Source organism: Podarcis muralis, chromosome 7, assembly GCF_964188315.1.
Source record: "Podarcis muralis chromosome 7, rPodMur119.hap1.1, whole genome shotgun sequence".
Classification (NCBI taxonomy): domain Eukaryota; kingdom Metazoa; phylum Chordata; class Lepidosauria; order Squamata; family Lacertidae; genus Podarcis; species Podarcis muralis.
In genome coordinates, this window is record NC_135661.1 from 55,813,253 (window position 1) to 55,833,616 (window position 20,364).

General features: G+C 48.0%; 2 protein-coding genes across 3 annotated transcripts in view; both read right to left on the reverse strand.

Moving 5' to 3' along the window:
- GLG1 (golgi glycoprotein 1) overlaps positions 1-3,713 on the reverse strand; it is a 68,535-nt gene extending 64,822 nt beyond the window's left edge. The window contains exon 1 of one of the 2 annotated variants that reach the window (XM_028739330.2): positions 3,259-3,713. In XM_028739330.2, coding sequence (XP_028595163.2) covers positions 3,259-3,657 — 399 coding nt within the window. In that variant the 5' untranslated portion in view covers positions 3,658-3,713. The remainder of the gene's footprint in view (positions 1-3,258) is intronic. The other variant, XM_077931809.1, reaches the window with a different exon arrangement.
- Positions 3,714-5,878: 2,165 nt separating this feature from the next.
- Positions 5,879-20,217, reverse strand: RFWD3 (ring finger and WD repeat domain 3). The gene is made up of 12 exons (XM_028739329.2): positions 19,525-20,217; positions 17,077-17,285; positions 14,691-14,782; positions 14,390-14,593; positions 13,277-13,368; positions 12,663-12,777; positions 10,204-10,432; positions 9,909-10,059; positions 9,503-9,679; positions 8,561-8,775; positions 7,739-7,956; positions 5,879-7,120 (listed from the first exon to the last, which is right to left on the reverse strand). Exons 1-12 carry the CDS (start codon positions 19,830-19,832, stop codon positions 6,977-6,979), a joined length of 2,154 nt encoding a protein of 717 aa, XP_028595162.2. The 5' UTR covers positions 19,833-20,217; the 3' UTR covers positions 5,879-6,976.
- Positions 20,218-20,364: the final 147 nt, after the last annotated feature.

The following is a 20,364-nucleotide window of genomic DNA, read 5'->3' on the forward strand; positions in this document are numbered from 1 at the left end:
GGTGAGTGTGTGGACATCCCTATAATATAATCAACAAATCACAGTATTAATTTAGCAACAAAATTGTCTATTTAGCTAAATTATGTACCCATTATCAGTACATAACATATTGTGACATACGTGAGCAAGCACTTTGACTCTGCACACCCCTCCAATGAAGACTGCAGCACCCTCTAGGAGTTTTGACTCTGGAGAACTAGTGTTATGTCTGTGGCTTATGAAACTTTGCTTCTCTGCTACTGCTACATCTTAAAGCACATTCATACAGAAAACTAAAGGGCACACCTGTACAATAAATACTCGACAAGTGTCAGCTACAATTAGGCATAATGACTAAGAGACTGAGCTATCAGTAATCAAAAATCCCTAGTTCAATTCTCTCCTCTGGAATAACCTCACTAGGTGGCCTTAAACAAGCCAGTCTCTCAGCCTTAGTCACCTACTTCACCCCCACCACCACACTCTATCTGCTTTACAGAGGATAATAATACTGTAATATTACAAGGTTGTTGTAAGGATTATAAGTTAATAAATGTGAAGTGCTTTAAATACCTGAAAGCTCTACAAACATTGTAAGAAATAGGCCACAATCCAGAGAGGCATACACACCACATTCTGCATTATGCTTGTTCATGCTGAAGATATATTGACAATGAATGTCAACTCACAAAGTTCAGTTTCTGAACTGCACTCCAAGCAATGACACCAAGAGATAGGAAACCATCCAGACATAATTCATACTTGTTCAGGCACAGCACCTGCACACAGAGGGACGAATATGGGACCCTGTTTCCACTCCTCGGCATCAAAACAGTATGCTGGGCCATTAGATCAGTGGTTGTGCATGCTTCCTGTGTCTCAATCCAACCCTGCAATGCAGTCTAGTTGCTTAAGTTCAAGCCAGGAAGGATGTTGGAGGGATACACAAATGTGACACAGAACTCCTGACCCCTGCAATACTGCAGATCACAAACCAAGGAAAGAGGAAATGAGTGGGAATGATGATTCGTTCACATGGCCTTCACTTAGTTTGGCTCAGCCAGAAAGTGAAACACTTTCTGAATCCAGGAACTTACCCATCTATAAATGCAATGCTAAACAATGAATTAATAAATTCAAATCCAATGTTAATGTCACAGCATCAGATGACTGTTAGGGCTCTTTATCTTTTAATTTAAATAAGTAAACAATCTCACTTTAAAGAACAAACTATGTTTCAGTCTTTTATTTAGGAAAGTTTATAAACAGTTTAATCACAAAATAAGTGTTGTACATACTTTCATTAAAATATTGGCAGATGGTTCACTTTTAAAATATATCCCCTCAAAATCTCACAACCAGCAACCTTTTCTGCTTGCAGCAAATTTCTATGCACATTTTCTCACCAGGGTTGGAAGGTTCAACTGATATGCTCTTGCTTGGACTTCTCCCAGAATCAGCTGCATTGCCAGAAGTGCCCAATGTAGTTCTAATGTGATGGGACAGTGTATCTGAGTACTGTACAGTCTTTAGACGATTGTGGGAAACACTCCTCTACTGACTTAGGTTGCACTGGGATCTAGGGTTCTCAGGATGTCCAACTTAGAGCTTCCTAAAAATTTGCCCACTTCTTATGAAAGCACACACAAATAGCCAGACAGAGACCTAAAATAAACTTGGTTAATTTCTATTCAGAGAAGGTATCTCAAATAATTACAATGAGCAGTTGTTAAGTCATTTCTGAGACTTGTGCATCCTATATCGAACCATAGAAACACAGATAAGAATTTCAAGCTGAACAGCCTACAGGACAGGCCATAAGGCAATGGTAAAGCATCTGTTTTGTGTGCTACAGTTTGCAAGGTCAGTCCTCAGCAACTCCAGGTAGGTCTGGAAATGTCCTCTATATGAAACCCTGCAAGACCCCACTGCCAGTCAATGTAGACACTACTGAGCTAGACAAAGCAATGATCTGATTCAGTATAAGGCAGCTTCCTCAGTTCCATTTTTTCTGTTTACAAGCAACTTGTGTAACAATCTAGTAACTCCAGCTACACTTACAACAATTTCTAACAGCAGTAACTCTGAATACATGCATTCCTGCCAAGCTAGCTAGCCTGAAGCTGGATACAGATTGTCAACCTAAGGTTGCTTCAAGAATAGGTATATTACATGCTGATATTGAAAACAGACCCACAAATGACCCAACACAAAATGCCATACTCACTATGGCAAGAGATCAATTACTTTTCCCTAACGCGTCTCAAATTGCAAACTATTATATGCTCTACAGCTGCTAAAGTGGACCTGTAGTTAGTTGACTTATGATTAAAAGCCACAAGTGTTACTAGCCTGACCGCACACACACCTACCTATATTAGTCATTTGTGGCACGGTGCATGAAAGAAAAAGAAAGCTCTTGTATTTACAAAGGCCTCCCTCCATGGACAAACAGAGGAGATTCTTGTCGCAAGCAGCCAGGTAAGGAGGCAGCCAGGTAAGGAGTTTTGCCAATCCTGAATTATAGGATCAAGCTGTCTACCTCTGTTGGAATAGAAATAGCAGGATTGATTCAGTTTAACACAACTCAACCAGCCAGGAGGGTGTGACCGAAAGACAATCCCTACTCAAAAAGTACCCAGCATAAGCTTTATCTTCAAGAACATCACAATGGGGGGGGGGGGGGACTATCATGATAAGTATATTCATCTGGGCCAATTCCCTGAAACAGCAACGTTTTCTCTCTCTCTGCTCCTTTCCCCGTTTTCTTTTAAACTATGAATGCCAGGAATTGGCAACACCGCTGTCGGCAGGCCTGCCTGAGCCAGAAAACGGGCTCTGCCCACAGAAGTGTCCTCGCTTTCCCGTGCAGCCCTTCGGCCTTTTCCCTTGAAAACAAGGATTTGCTCCTGCGCCAGAAGGGAAAGGGAGCTACTGGCGAAGGGGCTGCACTTGCTCCCTAACTCTTGGCAACCGAGGCCAGGAGGAGCTATGCATGCGCGCATGGTCCTGGCCGCAGACCTCCATCCTGGACGCCACTTCTTGGTTATACCGGAGAGTGACGGAGGACAGAGGTAGACCTGGGTCAGATGCAGGTTTCCTAAAATTGCCAGGAGAGGCTATGTGCATTGCTCCGCACCTGGGCTGGCCTCTCCCTGCAGCCGCCCGCCGCAAAAAAGTTGCTCCATGGGGGTCCACTGCCCCGAAGCCCTCCCCCTCCCCCGACCTCCCTGGCCTCAGTTTCCCCACCAGCTAGGAAGGGCTCCCCGCCCCGCTCACCTCCCGCACGTCCTGCAGGCACTCGAGGACGGCCAGGTTGTTGGCCCAGCTGTGCTTGGGGCAGACTCGGGTCACGTCTTCGCGGCACACCGGCTCGTCCGCCAGCTTCCAGCCGCCTCCCGCCGAGGAGCCCCCGCGGGGCAGACGGCCGCCCCCAGCTCCGCCTCCGCCGCCTCCCGGGAGTGCTCCCAGCCCCAACTGAGGCAGCGGCTGGCCCCCCAATCCCCCTACGGCCGCCGGCTGCTGCCCCGGGAACCCCTGGGCGGCTCCGACCGCCGCTGCCCCGCCTTGCTGCTGTGCCCGGGCTGACCCGAGAGCCACGAGCAGGCAGAGGAAAGGGGCGGCGAGGAGAGGGCCCGGCCCGCGTCTCCGGGCCGGGACACGTCCGCACGGCGCCATCTTGGATGCGACTCCTCTCCTCAGCTCCGCTCGGCCCGGCCCGGCCTCGCTGCCTTAGGCCCCGCCCGCCGCAGCCTGCGCGCGCAACGCCAACGGCACTGGCGGTCACGCCCACCGCTTCTCGGAGTGCGTAAGGACGGCGGCGACGTCGCCGCGGCGAGCGGACCGAGGCAGGTGACGTCACCACCTAGCCAAAGGAAAGGGTTGTTTGTCGGAGAGCGGCGCGACACCTACTGGCCGGTCTTTCAGGAAAAAGAACCGGAATGGCGCTTTCGTCTGTCGCCTCTCTCTCTCGTCATACACCCCGACCCTCTAACTTTCCCCTAAAGTTATTCTAATTTTTAGGAAATTCTTTCTTGTCCATAACAGCAAGACCACTTCTTTTTATCAAGTTAAGATTACTGTATATACTGTGTGTGTGTGTGTGTACACAGTAATCTTTTTTTCTTATTTTCTGTGCAAGCAGAACTGTGTGCCCAGCAAATTGCCTAAGGCTCAATGGAACTTCCTTCTTATCTGTTCTTTAAGTGCAGTGGGAGTAGTTTTTGAACACATTCTTTGCTCACAAGTCATGCAAATGCCATAACCTGTGGCTAATGCAGCAAACACCTTCCCAGCCAGGATGAATATGATTCTGCAAAGGTTGGCCATTCTGTACCATTTCCAAAAATTCATATTCTATTAGTTTTTGTTGGTTTTAACAGCTTTTAGTTGTTTTTACTCTATTTTGTATACTACCTTGCTATATAGAGCTAGTGTATTTAGTCTCAGAGACCAGGGTTGAAATCCCCAGTCACCGAGGAAGCTCAGATGGCAATCTTGGACACTCACTCTCAGCCTAACCTACTTCAGGGAGATGTTGTGAGGATAAAATGTAGAGGGGAAGAACTATGTAGACTACCATGAGCTTGTAGAAAAATGTGAGATATAAACACACATAATAATAAATAACAGGAACACAATAGTAGTCATAGTAATAATAAATGTTATCCCGTCTACCTGACTTCTCTACATAGGTAACGATACTAAAGCCACCCACACGTTACAGAGAAAGGAAAGAACATGGTATTACTGCAGGTCCTACCCTTGTTGTTGGTAATTTATATTATTAGACTATTTTTATTTGTAAGTAAGCCTCTTTGAGGCTTAGGCCAGCAGTTATGCTTTAGAAACTCAGCAACACAAATACTGAGCTGAATTCCTGTATTCTTTAATGGTCAAAAGTATGACGGCTACATAGTACAGTGGTACCTTGGGTTATGAACTTAATTCGTTCCAGAGGTCCATTCTTAACCCAAAACCATTCTTAACCTGAGGCGCACTTTCACTAATGGGGCCTCCCGCTGTCACCGCACGATTTCCATTCTCATCCTGGGGCAAAGTTCTCAACCTGAGGTACTACTTCCGGGTTAGTGGACTTTGTAACCCGAGGTACCACTGTAATTAAAAGATATGTTCAGTGTACCTCAAATTCCAAATGGCAAGTGGTTTCAGACACTCAGTTGGCTTTACCATTGCACCAGCACAGTTCCAACTTCGCTGCTGCCCTTCCCCCACCCAGATATACAAGAACAGCACTGTTGGGAGGGAGACCCTGAAACACCACCACGCCCACTTTCACCCAAGATAAACATTGAATTCACTCTGTCATTTAGAGTGGAGACCATGCAGTCACCTTTCAGCAAACTAGGTAAGTTTCACAGTTGTTCCAAACTCTGGTAGCTTGCTACATGATTACCTTGCTACATGGAAATATCCCAATCATATATCATAATTACCACAAGATATTGGATCCACTAACCCAAACTTCGGGAATTATTTGACATTTAGAGGATCCTATATTTATATCTCCTCCTGTCAACCTAGCAGTTAGAAAGCACATCAAAGTGCAAGTAGATAAATAAGTACCACTCCGGCGGGAAGGTAAACGGCGTTTCCATGTGCTGCTCTGGTTCGCCAGAAGCGGCTTAGTCATGCTGGCCACATGACCTGCAAGCTGTACGCCAGCTCCCTCAGCCAATAAAGCGAGATGAGCGCCGCAACCCCAGAGTCAGTCATGACTGGACCTAATGGTCAGGGGTCCCTTTACCTGTACCTTATATTTATATCTCAAACATTGCAGGTTGCTTGTGAGGCAGTACAAGCAGCAATTTACCATTGCAATGGAGGGTTTTGCTGTTTGGAGAAAGCCAGAGATATTAAACAGTCTATATTCTTCCTCTTGTATATATTAAACATTCTTTATTCTTCCTGTTGCATATAAAAGTAGTATCTCACACACACAAAGCACAGTTCAATGGAAACGTACATTTTAGACAGATGAGTCATACAGTTAAACTTTAGAAATGTTGTTCTGTAATTCTGTATAGTAACCCATCAGTTCAGGCAGCACACAATGGTGTGATTTCTACTGGCTTCAGGTAAAGTAAAAAAAACAACCCTAATATTGGTCTTGCAATTTGCATCACTCTCTTGATTGCTAGCCTTGGGCAAGAAGACATACATGAAATATTTGATCCTATTGTAATTTATAGCAGAAGATGAATCACCAACAGTCCCAGCAAATGGTTTTTTTCTGTCAATAGAGTTGGTAGAGTTCTGAAATTGCTTCATGTTTCAACTCCCAATGATCTGTCAGGCACAGCACTCTGCCCAGTTCTCAATGGAGGTCTATAGGAAGTCCTACAGGAACATATTTATACCTGAAGTTGCCCATTCTTCATCAGGCCACAATTATATTTTCTTATTCACAATGTCTTTTAGCAGCCAATTCCCACCAGGCTTCACCACCACCTTTTACCAAGCCCAGTCATGGTCCAGAGATATAACTTGAACAGCTCACTTCAGTCAAGGTCCCATCTTCTTTATGAGATGGGCTGAAACAGAAATTTAAGCAGTCTTCTGCCAAAGGAGTATTGCCCATGCCACAAGCCTCCAAAATCACTAGAAGAGCAGAGATCATGATCTTCATCCAAGGTCAATGGTAAATTTCCAGGAAATATAAACTGGCAGCCAATTTTTTTCTCAGAAGGGCCCATAATCTGCCTAGGCAGTAAAGCCAGAAAAACACAGGGTCCACAATAAGGTAAAAGTGGTTTCCTTTAAGATGAGGTGGAAACAAAAATCCATAAATTTAAAAAGGAACAAATGTGTGGGCTGGGCATGGGAGAGAGCTGTTCTAAGGAGCAAGATTTTGCTTGTGCAGCAATGTTGGCAGGGTGCACTCAAGGCAGCTAGAATCCAGTTAGCAGCAGAGCTGGCTTGTGGGAAATTGGCTCAGTTCAGAGAGTAGCTCATTGGGGCAGCATGCAGCAGACAGTCATTGCCACTTGTAGATCTTCACCATCTTTTCTGTCAAGGTAGCCAAGAAGCTGTTGCGGTTCACCTCATAAGGGCAGACATCTAACACAGGAAGGTCAGCAGGGAGTTTCTGCAGCAGGGAGCCACTCCCTGCATCCCAGAGCTGCAGGATAAACAAACAGAGTCACAGCTTATCAGGAATCCTGTTGCATAAAAATAGCTGTTACTAGTTGGGATGTAGCAAGGAGACAAGTTACAAAAGTATTGAACCATTACTTTCCTGTACATTGGCAAGCAGCCTAACATCACCACACATTCTGGGTGGATTCAGAGTGAGCAAGTGATTAGTGGTGTAATGCTGAGGACATCCCTCTTTGGCGCTCCCTGTGTACAAGGAGGAGTGGTTGCAGCCCTGTCACAGAAAACATGCATGTCCATGTTCCTTGAGTCAAGCCTCAAGGAAAGTGAGAAGAGGGAGGACAAGAGAGCCCCATGTCCATATGATGGAAATGGCACTGTGATTGCCATGAGGAAATGCTCCAAAGAGGCAGATACAGGCTATACCAGTGTCTCAAAACAGAATTTTCACTAGAACAAGGGCTCAAGTCTTTTCTCAATGACCAACCCGGCATAAAGCTCTTCGGAGCCGCATAGCCTTAAAAACACAGGAAAACAATTACTCAAGTACCCTAACCACCACCTAAGCTTCCAGCATTTTAGACTATTAACACAGAGCCGGACACAACGTCCTACTCCTACAACAAAGAACAAAAAATTGTACCATGGCAGAGTTTGATGCTTCATCCCCAGCACACACAAGAATACTGCCATCATCTTCAGGACTCTGGAAGATGGCATTTTTGGTCAGGAGTTTGCACGATGGACCCGCAGTAAGAGTTTGAACTGGACGACATGAACAGATCACATCCTCAGTCCCATCAGTCAGCTGAGTAGAGGTCAGCTCCATCACCACACACCGTAAACAGTTGTTGTTTCTATCTGTGGGATGAAAGTAAAGAGCTTTCCAGGGGACAGGTAGGTATCAAGGTATCATAGGAAGGTATCAAGACAAAACACTGTACTCTGGTTTAAGTGCAGCCCAGAGGCCATTGCCTGACCGCTTCACTCACCGCTCATGGCAACTACCCCATTTCCTTAGGATACTACTTACTTGCAATCCCTTCCTTGCATGTCATCTTATGGAAGCAGGAGTGCTCATACTGCACAGCAGCCCTCTTGGGAGCTGCAAAGTTCTAGGGAGGGATAGACTCCTGAAGTAGTTGGCACTTACCCTTCACCGGGGTGGAAACAATGCCCTGGTAAAAGATCCATATTGTATTTGGGGATGGGAGACTGCACCCTCTGTGCCCCATCATCTTGAAAAGATTTGGGGAGACTGGGGTACAGAATAACTGGTGCAGCATTTTAGATGCAGGCCAGAGGTATCCTCTTCTCTTTTAATGTGTGTGCAAGAGACGCCAACAACAAACATGGTAAGTGGTTTCTGTCCACACAGTTGTAACTGTGTCCACATTTAGGGTGAAAGGAATCCCAACACTGCATAAAAATAGCCCTGCCCTGATGTCTACACATCACAACTTACTGGGTCTGAATGTTGCAAGGCAGTGCCGTGTGCTGGCCTCTGTCTGAAGGTCAATGCAACCTCCAGGCTCCAGGAGGAGGTGGTGAGGCCTATAAGAGCCACTGGCCTTCTGTTCCCAAAAGCAGGCTCCCTCCAGTGTCCCAGATACCAGTCCACCATAGGGCAGTGAGGCAGAGGCCATTCGAGGAAGATACGATAAGGACACCACAGGGCACCTGTGAGGGACAGAGGAAAGAGCAATAACCAACAATGTCAAACCATTCCACTTTCCCTACTCATTTGCTGTTGTGAGTCTGAACGAGCATGAGTAAGGAAGGATTTCAAAGAGAACTGGAGAATCACTCTCACTTCTACATACCATTGGCCAAAAGAACTGGTGCTATGATTGAAATCCTATTAATATTTACCTCTGAGCAAGCACCACTGAACACTGCACAATTGACTTCTGAGTAAGAAACAAATTGAGCTCCATATCACCATGACTGTTCACAACCCCAGAAAAGAACAAGGTAGAAGTCAATCACTGCAGGCAACATTGCAAGTATGACAATCTCTCCAGGGCTTACCTCACCCAATGTTCATTCCTATTCCTCATCCACAGAACTGATTGAAAAATACACATTCTGAGAAGTCTTAGTGCAATGCATTAAGGACTGGAAATTGGTCTCAGACAAGTTTTATCAGGCTAAACCTCTGCCATTAGGCCACTCTCCCAAGCTCAAAGGTCTTCATTCTGGGTTACAGTGGGGAGGTAACCAGTAACCAGAGTAAAAGTTAGTGTTCTGCAAATTCTGTGCCAGGAAAGATATACCAATAACACATGGTGTGCAAATTTTAAAGTTCTACATGCGCTGATCATCCTTCATCTGCTTCGAAGTCCTCTACAGTCTTAATTCATATGCTCAAAGGACAACCTAACTGTATAAAGCAGGAAAGCAATACCTGGACTTCTGTGGAGCAAGCTCCTGGACATGAGAGCTTGTGTCCCGCAGGTCATACACCAAGACAGAGCCATTGACCAAGCCAGCATAGACATAGTTGGTGTCATCCAGGCACCAGCTGCAGCTCCAGACAGGTCGACCAGTATTGTATGTCTGCACAACGGTGTTTGTAGTCAAGCTGAGGGAAAGTTAGCAGAGCTTTACATATCAAAGCGGTCTCCCATTGAGAACCTTAGCACTTCTGCACATGGCCCACACTATCCAGCAGATACCCAGTTGTGGGCAGAACAGCACAGTTCAGACAAAGCTGCTCTGCAGGAGCCAGGCAATATTTCCAGAATAAGATCCTTACACAATTTCCTGGACCACAGAGAAAGGAAGCAGGCATCATATTCATCACTACTCACCTGGTAAGCTTGAGGGTATGGTCTAAAGCAGCAGATAAGAGCAAGCCATCTGCACGGTTGCTGAAAGCCAAGCCCCGGATCTGCTTGCTGTGGATGGGGACATATTGGCTGCTCTTTGAGTTGACAGCACTCATCATCTTAATTCCACAGCCTGAGACACAAAGCAAACTGATCAGCAGAAAGCCCACCCTGCTAGAGTCCAAATGCTGCAATGTCTGTCCTCTTGTTTGACCAAGGCAGTGAAAAAACCATTTCCATCATAAAACGTAGGGACTTGCTTCAGCAGGCAACTCACCAGGAATGAGGGTGCTTTGTGGAGATGGCTGTGACACTACAAGGCAGCTCAGTGGGTCGCAGTATGCCATAACCCGGCAGTTGCCCACCTGAGACACTAGGGTGGCCCTCTCAAAGTGGTACTTGTGCTGGCCCTGGCTGGAGGAGAGGCAGCCTGGAAAGCATGAGCGAGAGTTGCTGGGCTGCTGAGAGGAAAGGGTGTTGTGGCGAGCCATCAGGGCCTTTAATTCCTGTAGAATGGAAAGCAGGAAAAATGAGGCAAAGAAAGCATGTGTGGAACCGAGAGCACTGGATGTTTCCACAGGCAGAACAGTAGTAAAAGTCATGAACAACTTGTTCAGGATTGTTGTTTCTTTACTGCTTTTGTATACAACTTGGCTATTTTTTGCATGTAGAATGGTTTACAAATTCTGAAACAAAAACTTTGTCACAGAAAAGAAATACACCAAATGCCCTTCAAATGCCCAACCATCTCATCCCCCAGCTAAAATATAGCTGGGATATCCTACCCTTCAACTTGCCACTTTTCATTCTGCAAGGTGGTTCCTTAGCTGAGCTTGCCTTAGTTTTCTCACTATTTCCTGCAAGATACAATTTCTATTCCTTCCTGTGTCTGTTTCCTCTCCATGTATCGATGTGATGAGTGTCTGGAAGATGCAGGCTGGGACAAAGAAGAGCGCTGTCTCAGAACTGTTTTGAGAGGTTGTCTCTGGGGGCATGGCAGGGGATGTCTTGTGTGGGTCCCCATTCAGATTTTTTTGTGCTCTGGAATACTGCTCTGGAAGTTTTCTGAGTTACAGTGGTACCCCGCAAGACGAACGCCTCGCAAGACGGAAAACACGCTAGACGAAAGGGTTTTCCGTTTTGGAGGCGCTTCGCAAAACGAATTTCCCTATGGGCTTGCTTCGCAAGACGAAAGCCCATAGGGAAATCTCCGGGACAGCGGGGAAGCGCAGCGCGTCTTCCCCACTGTCCTCGGACCTCCTCCGAAGCCTGGCGGGGGGGGGGGCGGAGAGACCTCCTCCCGCCGCCAGGCTTCGGAAGGCTGCTCCGAAGCCTGGCGGGGGGGGGGCGGGCGGAGGGAAATAAAGGGGAAAAAATTTATTCCCCCACCGCCAGGCGTGGGGCTGGGGCGGGGGAAGCCCGAGCTTCCCCCTCCCCCAGAACGGGACCCAGAGCCATGCCGAAGCTGTGCGCAGCTTTGGCATCGCTCTGGGAGCTTGCGGGGCTGGGGGAGGAGGAAGCCCTCCGCCAGCCTCCAAACCATGTCGGGAGACAGCGGGATGGCGCGCTGCGCCTCTCCCGTTGTCCCCCGAGTTTGCGGGGCTGGCGACGGGGAGGAGCAGGCTTCTCCCCCCCGCCAGCCTTCTAGCCAAGTCGGGGGACAGCGGGAAGGGCGCGCTGCGCCTCTCCCGTTGTCCCCCGAGTTTGCGGGGCTGGCGACGGGAGGAGCAGGCTTCTCCCCCCCGCCAGCCTTCTAGCCAAGTTGGGGGACAGCGGGAAGGGCGCGCTGCGTTTCTCCGCTCTCCCGGGAAGGCAGGCAGGGGGGAGCAAAGACTTTTGCCCCCCGCCGGCCTTCAGAAGAGGTCCAGGACCTCTTCTGAAGGCTGGCGGGGGGCAAAAGTCTTTGTCCCCCCTGCCTGCCTTCCCAGGGGCTTTTAAATCGCCCCGGACAGGGAGAAGTCCTCCGCTGTCCCGGGCGATTTTAAAATGCCGCCCGCCAGCATTTTAAGATCGCCCCGGACAGCGGAGAAGTCCTCCGCTGTCCCGGGGTTTTTTAAAATGCTGGGGGTGGGAAGAAAAGCCCTTGTCCCCCCCCCCCCAGCCTTCAGAAGAGGTCGGGGGACAGACTGTCCCCGGACCTGGTCTGAAGGCGGTTTCCATAGGAACGCATTAATTGATTTTCAATGCATTCCTATGGGAAACCGTGCATCGCAAGACGAAAAACTCGCAAGACGAAGAGACTTGCGGAACGAATTAATTTTGTCTTGCGAGACACCACTGTATATAAATTCACTGAGGGTATATAAAATTTACCAGTTTAGAGTTTTGATTTGGAATGTTTTTGTGACTCCTTTCCCCAGATCACAAGCTTTGACATACAAACTCAAAGCAAAGAATGAAACTGGGCCAGGGTGACAACCTGGGCCCCAGATTTTGGGTGCCCAAAGGCACCCACGACGAAACATTACACCATGATGTCATGTTACATCAGCAGAACATTTCTACCAGAAATCACGTTTGGAAGCCTGGCAGGGCCTCGCACGTCGCCTCAGAGGTTGTGGGTGCCATGCCACCCAGGGCCCCCTAGAGTTGGGGTCAGTGAACTGGGGTGTCCTATTATCCTGTCTATCATTAGCAGAGTGAGAGAAAAGGCCATGAAGATAGCGCATTTCATTTTCTTGTACATGGGAAGGGGATTTAAAAGGTTCTGCATGAACAGGATACAGCTAAACCTACCTGAACTTGCTGCCGAAGTTTACTGCATTCATCTGTCAAGACCTGCAGCTGGAGGCGGCTCTGTGCAGATTCCAGCTCTGCCTTCCTTCGTAGCATTTGCTCCTTCTCTAAAGAGCTGCAGGAGAAAAGTACAACAAATGCAATTAAGAAAGCTCATGAGCCAACCCATCTCTCTCCCACTGATGAGTAGAATTAGTTTTCTATTCCATTTTCCTGCCTGCCCAAAAACTTTTAGAGACATAATAACAGTCTCTTGAATTTAGACAGAGACATTTAAACAGTAATACTTGAATTTCAGAATAACCATGAGAGATTCAATAGAAAATGCATCTCATTTTATCTTAAATATATAATAGTTTTTTAAAAAAAAGTTACAGAAGCAGGCATATATCTTCACAGGGACATCCAAACACTGTACCTATCATACGTACCTAATACAAGTCTAACAAAGCAAGCCCTTGAACTAAAGCCTGGTGTTAGGACACAAGTATCTTCTCCAATCACACAGATGCTCATCTGACTGAGCTGAGGCATAGTGATAGTTTGCCAAGACAGGTGTTTATGCCAGGTACTGCTACCCTCAAACTTATAGGAGGAAAGTTTTGAGTATATACCTTTTCATGTGTTCCTGTTCACTGGTGTCCAGCGCTTTCAGTGTACGAGCATAAAGGACTACTATATCCGAGCGCTTGGCTTTCTTATTACACTAAAAAATGAAAAAATGTGAACATAAGCCAATTTATTGGTTAAAAGGACATCTACTGTGCTGCTGTTAATTTCTCATGACTGCTACACAAACCAAGTGGTGATACTGCTTTTCAAATAGATCTTTTTGCAAAAGGAGGGGTGAATGTACACAGTGTTAGCTTGCTGAGAGACTCCCCTTATCTCAAGTAGTTCTCCAGAACAATCAATGGGACTCCCCCAAACATGCAAAAGTGACCTGTTCAACATCATGCCCAAGCATCTCCTCTCAAAGTTTCCTTGTGCCAACAGGTAGTCTTGTTGACCTGACTGATCCCAGGCAAAATCCCTGAACTTAGCCAACAAAGCAAAGACAACAACTTAAAAAGGTAAACAGCACCTTACTACCACCCCTCAAAAATCCCATTGTCTCAGGTGGAAGTTCTACCACTGCTCTGTCACCAAATATGATGTACAGCAGCTGCTGCCAACTTGGTGTCCTCCAGAAGTTTTGGATTACATAACTTCACTCAGACTTAACCAGCACATCTGTGCTAGCTGGCACTGATAGGGGATTTGTAGTCCAAAACATATGGAGGGTACCAAGTTGGCAAGTGCTGATAAAAATACTCTCCTCACAGAAAGAGTTTGACCAAAGGGAAGGAGAACCTGCTGCAACTCCTAGAGCCCAGATTTGAGGAGTCCTGCTGTGCTCAACGCTGGCTAAAGTGATGTTTGAAGTCCTGCAATCAGTTTGAGTGCCAAAACAAGGAAGATGGCATCCAAAAAATGGAACACAGCTCAGGGGAGTGCAAAGAAAAACACAAGAAGGTCTACAGAAGGCAAGCCCAAAGAGGAAGAGCTTACAGGAAGATGGCATGGAAAGTAATGCAGAAAGAAAGAATTGAAAAAGGAAAATAATGTGGAGAGAACTGTTGCCCACAAATTTTACCAAGGACAGGAAAAGAAAAAATGGGTTTCAGAGAAGATGATTTAGGTTATGTGTCAGACAGAAGAAACAAAATGCCCTTCCAAGCTTTTACCTGTGGGCATTTGCCCACTTGTCCCTTCAGCCACCTCTCAATGCAGCTATAGCCAAAGAGATGCCCACACCGCAGTGCAGAAAGACGGTGCTCCCCAGCATTTGTCCACTCTTCAAAGCAGATGGCACAGGTATCACCACTCTCCTCTTCCTCACCCAGAGGAGCCAGAGGAGCAGCTAGGTGAGTTCTCTTTAACGGAGTTGTCTGAAACAAGAGAACATGGAAAAGGTCAAGCAAATGCAATCTTGGTTTATCTTAATTGGCTGAACATCCTCCACAGCACACACCCAATCATTTGTACCTTCTTCTGGAGGGCAGTGGCACCTCTAGCATCAGGATGCTCTGGCCCAACAGAATCCCCTCCAGGAGGCTCCATTTGGGTTGCATCAGAAACTGCAGGGGAGAAACAAAGGAATAATTAATATAGGAAGAGATGGGGACAGGTTGTAATTAGTGCCACATAAACAAAAACTCAGTAACAAATTGTTGGCATTTAAAAGGGAAGTTCAAAGTGAACACAAAGCCACTGCTGTCTAAGGAAAAAAGAGAAAAGAGCAGCTTTTTCACCAAGATAATCCTTCAAACTATGTTAACAGGAGGTAATTTTTTAAAAAATAACTTGGCAGAAAATAGTAAAATAACTCAGCCAGCAAGACACCCTCTGCAAATTCCAGTGGTGGCTTCCCAGCACAAACCCCTTCCACCTATGTTCACAACTGGCTTGCTCCAACCTTCCTTTCTTCCCTCATTTCCCAAGATGGCCCACCTTTGGTCCTGCAATTTTACTATCCCAGATTATCCGGAGCTTTGGGCTGGGCTGTCACCAAAATGCTGATGACACTCAGCTCTATCTGCTGATGGATGGCCACACCGACTCGGCCCCGAACACACTGACCAGATGCTTGGAAGCTGTGGCTGGATGGTTTCGTGGGAGCCGATTGAAACTAAATCCTTCAAAGACAGAGGTCCTATGGCTAGGTCGGGATGGCATGGGGACGAGGGACCAACTCCCTTCTCTTGCGGGGGCCCAATTAGTGCCATTGCGTTCCGTTAAGAGTTTGGGTGTAATCCCTGACGCCTCCCTTTCCATGGAGGCGCAAGTTACAGCAACAGCCAAGGCGACATTTTTCCACCTTCGCCGCATCAAGCAGTTGGTCCCTTACCTTTCCCGCCCCGACCTGGCCACAGTGATCCATGCGACGGTCATCTCCAGGCTTGACTACTGTAATTCGCTCTACACGGGGCTGCCCTTGAAGCTGTCCCAGAAACTCCAGCGGGTACAGAATGCTGCAGCGAGGCTCCTCACGGGGTCTTTGCCAAGGCAGCATATTCACCCAGTGCTTTTCAAGCTGCACTGGCTCCCGGTGGAGTACAGGGTCAGATTTAAGGTGCTGCTTTTGACCTTTAAAGCCCTTCATGGCCTAGGACCCTCGTACCTACGGGACCGCCTCTCCTGGTATGCCCCACGGAGAGCCTCAAGGTCCATAAATAACAACACCCTAATGGTCCCAGGCCCTAAGGAAGTTAGATTGGCTTCAACCAGAGCCAGGGCCTTTTCAACTCTGACTCCGGCCTGGTGGAACGCTCTGCCTCATGAGACCAGAGCCCTGATTTCTTTCCGCAGGGCCTGTAAGACAGAGTTGTTCCGCCTGGCCTTTGGCTTGGAGCCAATTTGATTCCCTCCCTCCCTCTCTTTCTTTTTTCTTTTCCTTCTCCTCCTGCAATGAGGCTACATTTTAATATTTTAATGTTCCATTATTTTAATGTTGTATTTTATTTTTGTTTTTAAGTTGTAATCATTCTTCTTGTTTTTATTATTGCTTGTAAGCCGCTCTGAGCCCGGCCTTGGCTGGGGAGGGCGGGGTATAAATAAAAAATTATTATTATTATTATTATTATTATTATTATTATTATTATTATTATCATCCTCATCTGATCTTTTTAAAAAACCTCCAACCTTCTCTTGCTGTTCAGAAAAGGGAGTACCATGCACAAATAAAATGTATATGGTACCTGAATCTCCCCTATAAACCCCTTCTCAAAATTCCTCTGTGAAACCCTTTTTGTGTATGTGTGAAATAAATTAAATAATAATAAGCATACCTATTTGCATAACAGAACCTCAGTTTGACATTTAGCAAGGTTTGTACAAAGATCAGAAAACAGCTTTCAATTATTCAAAGACAGCAGGATACACTGGCAAAGTCTGGCCTTGGTTCAAGTCTCTGCAGTCATGAAATAAACGATATGGTCAGGCCCAAGTCATCCTCTCCCAACCTAGCTTACCTCTCAGAGTCGTTATGAAAATACAAATATCACACACTCTGAAGTAAGCTGCCCTAAGCAGAAGGTAATGAATACAGTCATACATCGGGTTGCAAACGTGATCCGTGCGGGAGGCACATTCGCAACCTGCAGCGCCGCATCTGCGCACGTGCATGATGTGATTCGGCGCTTCTGCACATGACATCATTTTGTGCTTCTGTGCATGCGCGAGTGCCAAAACCCGGAAGTAACCCATTCTGGTACTTCCGGGTTTGGCGCGGTCCGCAACCCGAAAACACACAACCTGCAGCGTTCACAATCCGAGGTATGACTGTAAACAAATAGATGGTTGTGTCAAAGGTAGGCAATGCATCATGAGCCATTTCTGAAATTTTAGGCCCCTTTAAAGAACCAATACAAACCTCCCAAGTTGGCTGGCCCAGGTGCCTCCTCAAGGGCACCCACTGTCTCCTCTTCCTCCTCAGTGGAGCTGCTGCTGCTGTTACTCTCAGAATCACTTAGAACCACAGTTTCATCTGAGCTGTTCCCACTGTGACCTGCTAGGATGTGTGATGCTGCTGTCGCTTGTGTCCTGTTGATCTGGAAATAACTGTCTAATGGTGCTGTGGACCTGAACATCCAAAGCATAAATTTTCATTAGAAAATGTAAGATAGAAAGAAGAACATGACCCACCCATTTCCAAGCCACAAAGTTCAATAATTTACACATCTGTCTCTCCCCCTCTGCCTCAGAAGCCACAACTTTTCATTAGATTCTAAACCAACTTTTCATAATGTGCGATCTTCCATCAACATGAACATTGCTCTGTAAGTTGAGCTAGCAACTCTGTAGCCAAGTGTAGCTCCACAAATTCCTGCTCATCCTTCCACCCAATTCTGTGAAGTGCATCTTCTCTCCCTCAACTATCTCCCATCCCAGCAGGTCCTTGTACAAAATGTGTATTTGGGTTTGCTTCCCCATCCCTTTCTTTTTGGTGCTAAGTCTTTAGATGGTAAATTCTGAGGGCAGGGGCTGGAGTTTTGTTTTTTTAACTGAAAGCTACTCTGAGAGCTGGGTAGAGAACACATGAAACAAGCAAACTACTCTGCATACAAAGCACAAGCTCCACCACCAAGCTAAAGCCCCACGCCTATTACATGAGTTTATGTAGAAGCCAGCTTACAAATATCAGCTGCCTCCAGGATCTGCTTCCCACATGATCCCCCCCAACAGGAACCTCCTTGAAAGATCAACCCTCCCACTGACAGATGCTCATCTCACACACACCCAAGATCCACCCCTCACATATACTCTGTCAGGGACCAACTTTGCAGGATCTGACCCCCACTCCAACAGGCCCCCATCTGCAGTATCCATTCCTCACAGACAGCAGCTTCCCTTCACAAACACTCAATATCCCCTTCTCTGGGTCTGAGAAGCCCCCTTCCCCAATGCAACAGTGACCCCAACAGGAGCCAACAATGTGTATCAAGGATTCAACCCCACCTGGTACCTCCTTTATAAATCTTTCAGAAGTCTACTTATTTTATATAGCTGCCCTATAGCAGGAGTACTCAAGGAAGCCAGTGTGGTTAGAGTGTTGGACTAAGACTGGGAGATCAAGGTTCAAATCCCCACTCAGTCATGAAGCTCACTGGGTGACCTTGGGCCAGTCACAGCCTCTTAACCTACCTCACAGGGTCACTGTAGAAGAGGGGTGAACCATGTACTCCTTGGAGAAAAGGATGGGATATAAATGCAATAAGCAAGCTCTTCTGCTGACGTACTACTTAAGAAAGCTGTTGAAGCCAGCCAGATGAAGATATTAGTCGCCAACCTGGCATCCACGTGGTTACAATTGGACCCACGCCAGTAGCAAAATGCTCCTGGCTAATTTCTATCACAACAAAGCACATGCTCTACCATGGGCATAGCCAGGTGGAGCGCAGGGGTCAGCTGTCCCCCACTACATCAAGTAAATAAATAGAAATACTTAACTGACCATTTGCATTGCAGATAACTCTGTTCTGCCCCCCCCCAACAAAAAGACACACACCCCCTCAAAAAAATCCTGCCTGTGCCTATGTGCTCTACCACTCTACCACTACACTATGATAGTGGTGTAGCCCATTCCCCTTCAGGAACACAGGAAGAAAAATGTGAGGGTCCTCTTGCTTACAAATACTAGCTGCCTTCAGCATGTGCTCCAACAGACGCCACCTTCACATATCCTTGCAGAACCTGGCTGCTGCTCCAAGAACCAACCCTGCAGGCTCCATGTCGCCACCCCCATTCTGACATGTGGGGTCTCCAGGATCTCTCCACCCCCACTGTGACACTCATTCACACACACACCTATGATCCATCCCCTGGCTCCGAGAAGCTCCTTCTATGACCATCACACACTCATACACTTCCTTCTCTCGCTTAGCATCCCTCCTTGCTCTGACAGGTACCCCCTCCACTCACTCACATACCCACACCCATGACCCACAGGTACCTCCACCACCCCACCCCGCAAGATTCACAAAATCCACAACCCCTGCGAAAGGCAGAATCCACTCCCTGGCTCCCGAGGACCCGCCTCCTCCTCCTCCTCCTCCTCCTCCGTTCTGACAGCCACCTGCGCCCGAGAAGCCTAACAGCCTTCCTTCCCCAGGGTTGGGAACGCGAAAGGCCTCTTGTTTACAAAGCCCAGCTGCCTCCAGCACTTTCCCCCGCTGCCTCGCTCCGACCTCCGCGGGGCCCACCACGCCCAGCCCCGTTTCCGAGGGGCTCCCCTCCCCCAGCCCTTCGTACTCTCTCAGGCCCCACGGTAACTCTGAGAAGCTCCCCACAGGATCCGAGCCCTTCCCCCTCCCTTCCTCACCTGGCTCGGGAGGCCCGTTGGGAGGAGGAGGAGGAGGAGGCGGCGGCTGAGGCGGCGCGCGGTCCCTGCTGCTGCTGCTGCCGAGGCGGGTTCCTCCTGGCTCGAGGCGGCGGCGGCCTCCGCGACTCGCGCTCCCCAACGAAGGCGCCCCATGAAGAGCGAGAAGCCGCCGGCCGAGGCGCCCCGGACGTCGAGGCGTCCCCGTCTGTCGCGGCCGGTTCCTGAAGGCGGCTGGCGGCGGCGGCTGGCGACTCGGGCTCCTCGGCCGCCGGCGCGAAGTCCACGTCCATCGCTTCCTGGTGGGACATGTCCTCCCCTCAGAGGGGAGGGAAGGGACCCAAGCGTCCGGGCCTGACTCTCCCTCAACTGCAGTCGCTCGAGCGCCCCGCCGCTGCTGCTGCTCCGCCTCCAGCTCCCGCGGCCCCTATTGGTCGCTCGTCCAGCCGCGAAAGGCCGAGCGCGAAAGCAGGCTTCGGCTCCTATTGGGACAGAGCGGAGCGTACGTCGCATTTCCATTGGGCTATACGTCTGTCAATTTTGGAGAGGGAGGGAAACGCTTCTGAAGGGCCCCGCCTTCTGCGAGCGGAAGGGAAAAGTTGAGGTCGTAATTGGCAAGGTGCATGCGCAGAAAGGGTTCAAAGACTTGACAACTGCAATAGCCACAGGCGGGGCGGGACTTCCGTTTTTTGATCCGAAGCGTCAAATGACAGCTCTTCACAGCATAAAATGGGGAAAATGCAGAATTTTACCATAGTTCACCGCAGTGCATTGTAATGTACAAGCAAAAATAAATGTCGGCCCTTCTTTTGGCTCAGATATTAATACCACAAACCCACACTA